General features: G+C 37.2%; 1 protein-coding gene across 3 annotated transcripts in view; it reads right to left on the bottom strand.

Annotated features, from left to right (window-relative positions):
• Positions 1–12899, bottom strand: part of ccser1 (coiled-coil serine-rich protein 1) — a 126166-nt gene that overhangs the window by 21560 nt on the left and 91707 nt on the right. The window contains exon 11 of one of the 3 annotated variants that reach the window (XM_028579256.1): positions 12535–12567. The exons of the other annotated variants lie outside the window; for them this stretch is intronic. Within the exon in view, the coding sequence (XP_028435057.1) occupies positions 12565–12567 (3 nt within the window). The 3' untranslated portion in view covers positions 12535–12564. The remainder of the gene's footprint in view (positions 1–12534; positions 12568–12899) is intronic. 3 annotated transcript variants of the gene reach the window in all.

Raw genomic sequence — 12899 nt, 5'->3', positions numbered from 1 at the left:
CTCTCTACTGTATATTAAAGTTGTGTGTATGTGATATCAATGCCCTGCATGTGTTTGGTTTTTTTTTCACACATTTTCTATACAATTGTACATAGCGCAACAGTTCTGCCATGTACATAAATACACAAATATACAGCACAATATACATTACCTACGCCCTGCATGTGTTTAATGAACCACTGTCCCTTCTAGTCATCTGGCTTCATACCAACATGTGGCACACACACTCATACACATAGCAGGTCCATGTATCATTTGACATCAAATTGGTGTATGACCTGCAAGGGTAAATTAATGCCTGGGGTGCTGCGCACGCACGCACGCACGCACACACACACACACACACACGCACGCACACACACACACACACACACACACACACACACACACACACACACACACACACACACACACACACACACACACACACACACACACCATTTGCAGCGAAAATAGCAGGATCATCCAATGTCCAGGGAAAGAAGACACAGCACAAGTAATGACTAAAGGGTCTTGTTGCATAATAGGGATAATACACACAGCTGCCAGCTTCAAAATCTCACTCCAGCGTTTATGTGTCTGCATATCCTTTAAATAAACAATCTCCAGCGCATTGACATGTTTCTGCATGTGTGTGTGTATGTTCATGCTTCCTAATCTCTATCCTCTTGGCACCCCATGCATGATTAACCATGTTCAAAGGGGACGACTATGAGTTAATGAGAGTCATGTAATTGGCTTCCATGTGCTAGATGGGGATACATAGCTCAGAGAAAGAATGAACTGCTGCATCTCATGTTTGAAGATGCCAAACTACGATCAGCAGAAGAAACTAATGGAACTGGCCTAATTTTCAAAGTTTATACAGTGAATAAAGTCAACATAATAAATATCTTTGACAAGATATTTACCTATTTTGTTTTGACTCTGGTCCTTGGTTATTAAGAAAAAGGGTCAATTCTGTGTATGATTTGTAGAAAATGTTTTGTGACAGTGTTGAAGATGAAGTTTGATTACAGAAAAGTACATTACAAAAAAAAGCTTACTTGTTGGTTTAATCAGGAAAGTGTCTGGAGAGAAGAGGTATGTTTTATTGCATGATAATATAAATAAAATTACTTCAGAATCAAATCCGATGGCAATCATTTTTAAAAATTAATTTCACTGTGTACCCATTGCAATTTCAGAAGTACCCACATTACAGGTAGAGATAGATCAGCTGACATGTATAAGACACTATTTGAAAACTGACATGATATCTCATTTAGGTTTTCCTGATCAATGGAAATTGGCTACATTTTCAAATAATTTAATGATGCAAACTTCTTCTTCTTAAAAATTTAAGCATATCCAGATTGTACTTTGGGCAATTGAGTGTAACAAAAGGAAAGAAATGCAATCTCAACTATATGTTGTATGTTAACTCTACAGTAATTAACAGAGCGAGCAGCACTCAGTAGGAAAAATTTATATTTCCTTTTTGAATACAAAAGGCTGGAGGGAAACTGGCTTTAGCTGGTTTTAGCAATAACAGACAATTTGTCTTCTGTGTCTGAGAGCTATATTTTTCATGTGGATTAAATACATGTTTTGCATCTAATGTATTCCCTCTGCTGGCATCCCACCAGTTATTTCCACCAACTCGAGCACACCTGTCATAATCATCTCTCTCCCTCTTTCTATTATACACAGACATGACAGCACATTCTAATAAATTCTAATATATAGAGCCTATATCTTTTGCGTCCTTCATACTTCTGTATCTATGCTAATATGTTATTCATCCCATGGCTTTTTCTCAAGATTCTCAAAGATGAAGCTAGAACTAATTGCTTTTTTAATAGCTTGGAACATGGTGTATTGTGTGTAAGTGTGTGTCCCCATGTGTATTTGAGTGTATGGGTGTGCACATGTGCAGCCTTACAGTGATCTGGTTACTGTAACTTGTGTAAGAGGCTGTTGAATGTTTTCTCATTTTGTGTTTTCCATCAACATGCTATTTTATGTTGCTCCAAAGCCTCATTGTGCTGTTTGCTAGATTTATTTAGCTGCTTGCCATAAGAGTGAAGTAACAAAATATCATTTTTGTTTTCCACTTCTAATTTTTACAAAACTATTGAATGTAACTCCTGGGGATGTCTGTGTGGTAGAGTAGAATGAAGAGGATAATTATATGAATAGTCAGTCGATTTCTTACAACTCTATAGGGCAATATAAAATCTGTTACTTGTCTTAATAGACCTGACTACAACAGAAACAAGAATAATGAGAAAACAAAACACGAAATATTGAGACACGGGCAATGTGTGGCAAACACAATGAAACATGATGTACTGTTACTCTAAAAAAAGAATACAAATAAATTAAATAAATTAAAGTTTCAAAATGCATTTTTAAATGACACAAAAAAAGGATTGTGGTTTCAAGCCGTATGTAGAGCAGTGTAGAGCTCTGATATGGGCCTCTCTTCAAAGGCAAAGGGCCTTTCATCTAAGCCTGCAGAATCTCTCAAGCACTTGTACGCACACACACAGGCAATGCCTATAAAAAGTATGCATCCCCTTTGGACTTTTCTTGGAGTTAATGTTTACAAAACTGAATCACAGAAGACGTAATTAGGCTTTTTTGACACTGATTTAAAAAAAAAAAAAAAAAAAGATTATTTATTGTGGTGAAAACAAATCTGTACAAATGAATCTAAATTAAGAACAAATAAAACCCAAGATGACTAATTGCATAATTATTTCCTTATTCGGGCTGACCTCTGTTCAAGTTGAGAGTGGAGCAATAGTGGAAATTATGTGTGGTCACCAAACTCTTTCTACTAAGAAAAAAAATAAAGGTGCAAGTTTCCACACCCTAATGCAGTACGTGTAACAAGCCAATAGGAGAGTGAGGTCAATGTCCATCAAACACAGTCGGTATACACCCACACAGTTCTGAGAGAACATCTCATTTGCTAAAATAATTGAAAGACCTTTAAAAATACTAAAAGAATTGCAGGTACCATGACAACACGCTCCATTTTGCTCCATCACAACACTTTTTTGTCAGTTATTCATGTCAGTCATCATTCCATCTATCTCACTTAAACATGCACTCACACACACTCTCTCTCTCACACACACACACACACACACACACACACACACACACACACACACACACACACACACACACACACAACCTTACTTTGATGAGGAGTGAATGACTACCAGCCTGGCTGCTTTAACTGTTTTAAAACATGCCTCGGATAGTTTTAAGGTTAAAGATAATGCTAACTGACATATTGATGCACAGTAACACACGTTGATGCATATACATATGTGCACGTTTAAAAAAAAAAAAAAAAACCCTTGAAGCAAGAACGTCCTGATCAAGCCTTTTTGTCTCGATCATGATCCAAGTAATTAAATATTGAGTAACTGCTGATTCAAGTCTTGATCAGATCTTTTCCTACATAATACAGCTGCATAGGGTTGACATTACAATTAGGAAATCTCATGCAAAATGAGATATGATAGCTGAATAGTTCAGCATTAAGAAAATGCAGCCTACTGTACATCACAGCTTGACTTTAATGGTTTCTGGCAGTTTCCAAAAGTGTATGGTATTTGTACTGATAAAGGTTTCAGTCAAGAACTGGAAAGCAAATGTTTGGATAGGTTTTGTATAACCTCATTTCAGACCCAGCATGAAGAAATGTCGCACAAAGCATAATTTTGGGCCAATATCAGTGTGTCAGAGGCGGTAAAAATGCTAAATAATGTAGTTGGTGAGGCCTGGTTCTGCTCACTCAACCTCACGATCGTGCTAACTATTTATTTATTTGTGCTATTTAGTCAACTCACTTGTTCACAAAGGTGTAATAAAATAAATTAATAAAATAAAAGCTGACAGCAATCAACGAAAAAATGCCATTACCGTTACTGTTATGAGCTAAAATCTCCATGACACAGAGATGAATGGATTCAGGCAACTTCCATTCTTGCTTATTCCTATTTTGTCAGAACGGTACTCTCCAAGGTGCTGATCTGAGGGAGCTATCTTGGGCGCCTATCTCTAAGTCTTTTCTATCCAACTGCTGACTGCAGCCCGTTTTAATTTAAACTTGGGAAACAGAGATTTTATAAACTAAACTCTAAACATTATTTATGATGCACACATACTCGTTATACTCAGCATAACAAAGAGTCTGCCACCCAAAATAAATAAAAAAATACATTTATAGCTCAAAGGTGGTCTTGCTGTATCTGACCTTTAAATAGTTTTTCATCGATTATCGAACAATGAAAAACTAATTAAAGCTGTTGAGGCCCATTTAGTAGAGAGCTTAATTATCTTCCCACAGCAGCCAATGCAAACCAATAAGGACTGCACTCATTGGGGTGTATATTGCATCACTTAGAGAAACAAAGCAAGGACATGTACATTTGAAGATAAATCAACAGTAAATACTTTACAGTGAGTGGGGAATCATTAATACTTCCCTTACTTGTGTTAATACCAAGAAATAATCTAAATGGATGTACGGTAAAAAAGATCCAGGAATGTAATGTTGCTCTACTGGTGATTATTTTAGGAATTCTGAATGGGATGGATTGAGTCTGCAGTACACAAGATTTTTATTTAAAATACACCTCTCATTATAGGCTCCATCATTACCACAGAAGTGTCTCATCCCCTCTATTGAAGAGGGTGTAGATTTATCTTAATTTCCCAAATAAAATTCAGTGTCAGGTACGGTCAGTGGCTGGAAGTTTTCTCTGCACCACATAAGGTGAGAAATCATAACGCAACAAACATCCAAACTTCCCCAAATGAGCACTCTTTTGAGAGGACGTTATTGTCAGCAGATTCTAAATCTTGCTTTAGTACAATCATCAAAAGAACCAGGATGCCCAGATTACTGAGAGGTTAGTCAGGGTCACACCCACCAGAATGTTTATGAGCAAATTAGGAAAAGACTCAAAAGGCAGCTCAACATGACTGTTTAACAAGCTGGCCTGTAATTGAACAACCGTGGAGAGATGAAGTGAATGAATGAAAAACTCCTTTTGTCCTGATTTATTGATTAGTCAAACTTGCCTTTTGCCCCGAGCCACACATACGTTGACACATACATTTTGACATGTACAAAATAAGAATGACTAGAGGAGAGAGATGAAAAGGTCACAGTAGCATAACTATTATATGTTACCAGAACCAGTGTTGCATAGCTGGCTCACTTATCTTACAGAGTTGCACCAATACTACATAATTAATCCATCCACCCACTTAAAGCCTCCCCCTCAAACTGACAGAGAGAAAGAGCTTAAAAATGAGTAAGACAGAATTACTCATGTGTGAGTGAGAGTGATGCAAAGCCATCAGTTCTTCAACTAGAGCAACCACCTGTTGAAGGATCAGTTATCAACTCAGATTTTTACCCCATTCTTTGATTTCTGCAAAGGGTGGGGGGGGGGGGGGGGATCCACTTTTGATGCACTATCCATGAAAGGCCTTTACGTCTTGAAATTCATACATATGTCTGTACAACTGGAACACTTTGCTGCACATGCATTTATTAAATGTAAAATCACATTCATTACATATCTCCATCTCTCGCTGTTGCACTCTATTTCAAAATTCTTTCTATTCTCCCATGCATTCTTCCCTGTGTGTGTGTCACAGTCATTCATGGCCTTTGCTCCTAAAACATTCAATTCCATACATATTCCACTGTGTGTAGGCAAGTGAGTGATTGAGTGGGTACGCAGGCGGCCGATTGAGCCACCATATATTGTATACATTCTGCAGATTTAGTGGTATGTTTATTAGTTTGATAATGTGATGATAAGAGAGACAAATACAACTAAATCAATCGATCTTCACAATCCTGTTTATTGAGAATGAGTTTCTTTAAATTGATTTTCATACAATGTGTTGTAATACTCAATGTGTAAACATATGTCATTTATACAATACAATAAAATACAGATGAAGCCGTCTAAATTTTGTCAGCACACACATTTGCACTTGCAGGCTCTCACATGTGCTTCCTTTACAAAGTGTAGTGAGTGATTTAAGCTACCATTTATTGTACATTAAATGAAGCTTTACTACACTGAAGCTATCCCCCAGAGACATGCAGCAAGTTATGTTCATTCCAAGTCAATGATGTCTATTATACAGTAGTTATAGCCTACTAAAGTTACTGGTATCTAGTCTCTACTCTAGCTTTTATTTTTAGTTAGTTTATTTAGTTATTATAATTTAGCCTTTAATTAGGCATATATTTGTTAATCCCAACTGCGCACGGTTTAAACATGGCTCATTTCGAAGGTTAGGCTATGTAACCACTGGTCCTATGGTGGCAATTTTACATACTGTACGTTATAGCCAACTGAAATTATAAAATTAAGGATGTTTTGCTGCCTTGTCATCTTTACAAGTTAATATAGACTGAGAAAAAAATTCATTGAAGGCAGCTACTGCACTACTGCAACATTTAGGGTGAAATGTTTTTCTTGCATGTTATTCAATAAGAGTGCTAGCAGCAAGAACACACAGCCCCCACAAACCATACCCAGCCAGATAGGTGATCAAACAGCTTGAACTCACACTAAACTTTTGTACTGTTAGCAGTGTAAAATCTGCTATTTTAGAAAAAATATATTTTTATGCTGCCACCTGATGCAGTAATAGTCCGCCATTTGTGATTAGTCGTTCAGTTCACTCAAGAGTTAAGACAAAATCTCAGGTTTTTGTGAGCTACTTTCATAAATCACGCTTTTCATAAAAAAAACAAGTCTAATTTATCTGATGCTGATCTGAGTCGTACACTGAGTATAACCTGCAGTGTACAAATCTAAACAGCTGGAAACAAATGCTGAAACATATTGTAATCAATTTTAGCATTTTTATTTTGGCAAGTAACTAAATGGTAAAAATAATCATGGTGTAAATTATTACATTATCACATTTTGTCTAACCAAAGAACGGCAATAAGTCTGATTTGGATCACCCTTGTTCGACATATGGGGAGAGAGTTGTGAAAATTTACTGCACTGAAGGAGTAGTATACTTCATGTTAAACATAAATATATACTGATTTGATTACAGCAAAGATGTCAGCAGTATTGACAGCAAAATAGGCTACAGAATATTTTGTTCTGTATTGACAGGTGCAATATTTGAAAATTTATATTTATTATTATTCTTTTAAAATTACATTTATATCTGCATTTATGTCAAAACCTAGAGACTTTCAAACATCAAAATGTCATTTATTAAATGTATTTGGGTCAAAATGACATATAAACATCTTTTCCTATTCTATTTTGCCTAGAAACGCTTCCAACACACTTGCGGGTTGCGTGAAAAATAGGTGTCGGTGCCCGGCAGGCATTTTCGGTGCGGCTCGAGCCGCGCCTGAGACGTGCGTGTCACACAGGCATTGTGCAAGCTCTAACCTGTTAACATGGGAGCCGAAATAAAAAAACGGACACACCACGCAGCTGACACGCTCACGCCACGCAGGCAGTGTGCAGGAGCCCTAACTCTGTCTGGCAGTATCTCATATTGTGTTAGTCAGCCTACACTGTGTTAACAGTACCAAAAACGCAGAAACTCTCATATTTGTGAAGCTGGAATCAGAATATGTAGTGTGTGTGTGTGTGTGTGTGTGTGTGTGTGTGTGTGTGTGTGTGTGTGTGTGTGTGTGTGTGTGTGTGTGTGTGTGTGTGTGTGTGTGTGTGTGTGTACTTGTGCATGAAAAATACCTGGACGTGAAACAGCACAGACTCCTGAAGACTGACAGATTAAAGGTGTCTGAAAGCTAACCTGTCTGTGTCTCATCTCCACACCTCTATCCCTACTCTCCCTATGACCCTACTCATAAATGCCAACTTGTCTTTCTCTTTCTTTCTCCAACTCTCACACTGATCCATCCATCATTCCCCTTAGCCTTACACTAATTAATATGCTTTCCCTACCTGCTTTGCTCTCACTATCTCTCTCATCCATCTATCCATCAATCCATCACCCTTGCTGGCCTGCCCAGGTCATTACCAACTGTGATGATGGTTTTGTTCCTCTAATTAGCCTAATTATAGCTGTCAGTTATAACCTGGTCCTCTACAGGGACCTTATGATCCTACTGTGACTCTATCTGACCTTGGCACTGAGTGTGCGCATGTGTGTGATACCTCTGTGCCCGTGGTTGACCTCAACACTGCACTACACTCATTTTGTACCTTTCTCCACTTCGGTATTACTTTCTTTCTTCGACGTTCAGTTTTTTTTTTATTTGTATTCTCTTCTAACCACCTCAATTCTTTTTAGCACTGCTCCTTTTCTTCTTTTTTAGACTTGTTGCCTTGGCCTTAAATCACCAATTTGTGGTTAAGATAAAGTACAATCGGACATTACCATTTCACGACTAGCCCATTCAGTTCTACTTTGTTCTATGTTGCTGTTGTTTTACGTTTAATTTGCTCTCTAACCTAACCTTTTTTACCATTTTAAGGACTACAGTGAATGTCCAGTTCAATTCCATTTTATTTTATTCATAAAGGACTTTGAGGAAACATAACACTCCCACTGCCAGCTATAGTGGAGGACTTGAGTAAACAGATTATTGCATTTTTACAAATTGGCTGTCTACACATAACTCAATGGATGCTTATTTTTGGTAATTAAATTGTTCCGTACTTTTCGTTCACAAATCTGTCTTGGACACTAGCTAGCATATCAGCACATGCTGTACTGACTGCTAGCAAGGTCAACTTAACATCATTAACAAAACTTAAAATCATTGCTAATGAAGGTAAACACAAGACAGAGTGTCAAAGTATAATGACATGTTAGTTTTTTCATAACCAATAAATGTGCCCTTGCCTATGTGTTTGGTATTTTGAAGTGAAAAGAGAGTTGCTTCAGGAGAGGAGTTAATGATAATGAGATGGTGTTGGTAATTTGGTGAAAATTGGGTCTTTGACTTTGTGCTGAGAACATCTCACTCTGCACCTGCTCTGTTCTGTGACATAAATGTGCAACAATAATAATGATGAACAATAATACATACTTTATTATACAACCGGTAGATTGATAATTTGATTAGAGTATTGTTTAATGCAATTATAGCAACAATTACATAATTTAGTCTTCTAGTCTTTTCTAGTTAGTCTATTCTATTCTAATATTTTCTATTCTATTCTATGTGCTTTAACAGTGGCAGAAGTTTCACTAATCCTTTGTGCTACATGCCATAATTAAGATTAACGTAATGCTTACTACTTCATACGGGCTCAGAGCTAGTGTGTTGGTGAAGGAAGTCATGTCTGTATTAGTTTTTTTACGATGATATATGTGATGTGATTTGTACATTTAACTGTATGGGTGAGAGAGCAGGCCCAATTTCTACACTGTATCAATCTTTATGAAAAGATTCCTGTCTAAATGTCTGGCATCTCTTCCTCATTTTTTTCTTGCAGTTATTTTCTTTTACTTTGCCTCAAACCCCCTGCAACCACCCACTACTACTCTCTATGTCTGGCACTCCCTCATTCTTGCTCTCTGCATGTGCTCCTGTTCAGACCCCCTCCATCCCTCTCTCTCTCTCCCCCGGGCATCTTTCTGCTGCTGGGACAAAAAAAATCAACCCGTGGCAATACATTACATAAATAAAACAAAATGAATACTACTGCCTGCAAACTGTATTTCAGAGAAATATTGTGCAAATAATTAGTCAAACTTAATAAATAATACATTACCAAAGACCAATCTGACTTTAAAATTATAGCAGTGTCACCCAGACAATATAAGGACGTTTTTTAAATTAAAGCCCTTTAACATGTCACATACAAGCTGTGTTCCCTCTAAATTCGGATCAGTTTACTAGAATGATCACACTGGTATGATCATAGGCATCAAAGCGGTAAATCAAACAGGTATGGTATTTTAGAGAAAATATTAAAATATTAAGATATATATGTGTGTATATATATATATATATATATATATATATATATATATATATATATATATATATATATATATATATATATACACTGTATCATATATCGCAGCATAGCCTAAAAATGCCGAGATATTATGTATAAGCCCAGCTAAACAAGAATGTCCAGGACTAAAATGAATAACCAAATAGGATAAAATGTATACCTGAGGCTGAAGCACAGCATAAATCCCTCATGCCCAGGAAAGTGTACTGTAGCTACAGGAAGTGCTTGGTTAGTTTCACAGAGAGTTTAAGTAGCTTCCGATTGTGCTCTAAAGATAATGTTATGTTTTATAAAAAACTAATACACATCTTCACTCCGACAAATACATAGATGCTTACTAACATGCACACCTTTCAATTACTGCCCATTAAATGATCTGCTTAAAGCTACATGCGCTGTCTACTAATACTAGACATGGATCAATCAATCAATATTTAATTTAACCCTAACCTTAGAGCAAATCAATTGACCTGTGAACTGAGAAGAGGGGCGGATGGATATGGGGAGCCAGGGGAAGCTGAAGGCTTTGAGGCCCACCACACTCTCAATTTAATATAGTGTGCCCTCAGTTGTTATCTCCCTCTGATCCAGTCTAATTTTAACGGAGAAAATCGAATGCCCCCGCTCTAATTTCAAAAAGCATCTTACTGGCTTTGTTGTTGTCTAAAAGCTGACTACCATTGTGTGTGTGTGTGTGTTTTGTGCTACCCACTGTTCTGTTTGTCACATTCATTCAACAACACATATTTTATCTAATCATCAGCTCTGCAAAAACATGTCAAATCATTTGCAAAGGGACCATCACATTTTTACTTCCATCCTGCCAAGCCCACTGAAGACAAACTGAGTGACATGGCCTTGCTCTCAGTATTGAAATATTTCCATGGGAGGCAGATTCACACAGCTCCAAACAGATTAAGCTTACAATCCTCTATTGCTTTCTTCATTAGATCATTTGCCCACCATTGGACTGTCTTGACTGGCCAATTTAAAAACAAAATCAGACTCAGATAATTTCCTCCAATATAGGCTAACGTACAGAGAGGACACACGTATCTGCCTGAGCTCATTGTCAACACTGTCTCGTTCTGCTGATGGAAATATTGTAAGAAAAGGCAAAAAAAAAAAACTCTACTAGATGACAAACAAATACTGAACTTATGCTACCATTTAGTGAGCTGACATTGTTGCTTGATGCAAAAGGCACACAATGACCTTTCACATTGTAACTCTGTTCACAGTGTGATCAATACAAACAGTGTCTTTAGCCTAAACAACATTAAATAGATGGTACAAAAGCTGAGTCTCACTAGGACAGAAAACAGAGATAATGTGGAACAATAAACTACATTATATCAACTTCTCGAGGAACAAAACAATACTTCGAATTAAGTGATGTGTTCAGGTTCATCTGATACATATAAATACTCCATGATTCGAAAAGTGCCGTTCAACAACAAATTTTGATTTTGATTAAGTGACAAATTTGACTTGAGATGAGATGTGACACCTAATTCTGCCAACAGGGCAATGCAAACACAGCAATGCAAATCACCTGCCATCACTCAAAACCACCAACCTGTTGCTTCACTCAGTATGAATTACCTGTAGACAGGTAGATAGGGCATGCAAATCACTGCTGAGTCAAACTGATTAATTTCTATAAATCAAAGAGAATCATGTATGATGGACAACAAATAATAATTGCTGATGAGGAATGAACAATAAATGATTAATGCTGATTAATATGGTTATTTTGAGTACATTAAACATGACATAATAGCAATTTAACATTGCATTATTAGAGACAGCCGATGAAGGTGGAAGACAATTTTCAATTGACATGTATATATGGAGCCTGTTACAGACAGTCAGACTAGAAATCAACATCTGAAATACATTACATCTTTTATTATGTTAGATTTCAAATCTACCCACTTAAATCATTTCTCAAGTGAATTAATTTCTCAATAGTCTAAAGTGGCTGTCTTGCTATAATCCATCACTGTCTTCTTTCTTTTTCTGTATTCTCACACATGGTGTTAGACTATACAGACGAAGAGAAGAGGAGAGGAGAGGAGAGGAGAGGAGAGGAGAGGAGAGGAGAGGAGAGGAGAGACTTGGCAGAGATGAGAGAGCCACTTAAGAGCACTGAGACCTACATAGAATTAGATTGCTTTGGAATACACCCATGTGGTCACATTTACCATAACGAAAGTAAATCAAATGTTCAGCTGTCTTGATTGGATAGAGAAACAGGCTAAGCAATGAATGGTTAGATAAATAATGGATAGATGGCAGATGGCATATACAAACCTGGGCCAGTTGTGAGCTTATCCATGCCTAGAGGGCGAACAGACCATTACATACTGTAGTCTATGGCCTGCCAGACTAGATCAATCAATTATAAAAAATAACGGAAAGTTTTTATGATGGTGCCCTGATCTGATATAAAATATTCTATAGCTGGAATGCAATTAAAAATGTTCAGACCCAGGTTTGTAGTTTGACCCAATCCAGACACCCATACCTGTTTCATTCCTCCGTCATACCATGCTGGTTACTGCTTCCGGACAAATGGAGGTAGACATATGGATGGAAAAACATAAGAGAAGACACAAGAGAGATGGCGTAATGAGATGAATAAGATGGAACATAAGCATGGAGTACACACAAATGACTATAAGCACATTGATGAACACATAGATGGGGAGGCACAGAAAGGAGCACGGAGATGCGTTAGAGTGGATAGGAAACAATATCAGCAAATGTCACAGACAAAATTGAACGCCACACTCTATAACTCAATAAGTGAAGTGTCTAGCAGTGAGCATACCTAAAGCCCTTTGAAGAGAAAAGAAGTGGGAGCTGAAGATGAAAAGTCATACCAAAATG

This window comes from Perca flavescens, chromosome 5 (genome assembly GCF_004354835.1).
Source record: "Perca flavescens isolate YP-PL-M2 chromosome 5, PFLA_1.0, whole genome shotgun sequence".
NCBI lineage: Eukaryota > Metazoa > Chordata > Actinopteri > Perciformes > Percidae > Perca > Perca flavescens.
The sequence above is the reverse complement of the archived record's forward strand: the minus strand, read 5'-3'. Positions and strand labels throughout refer to the sequence as shown.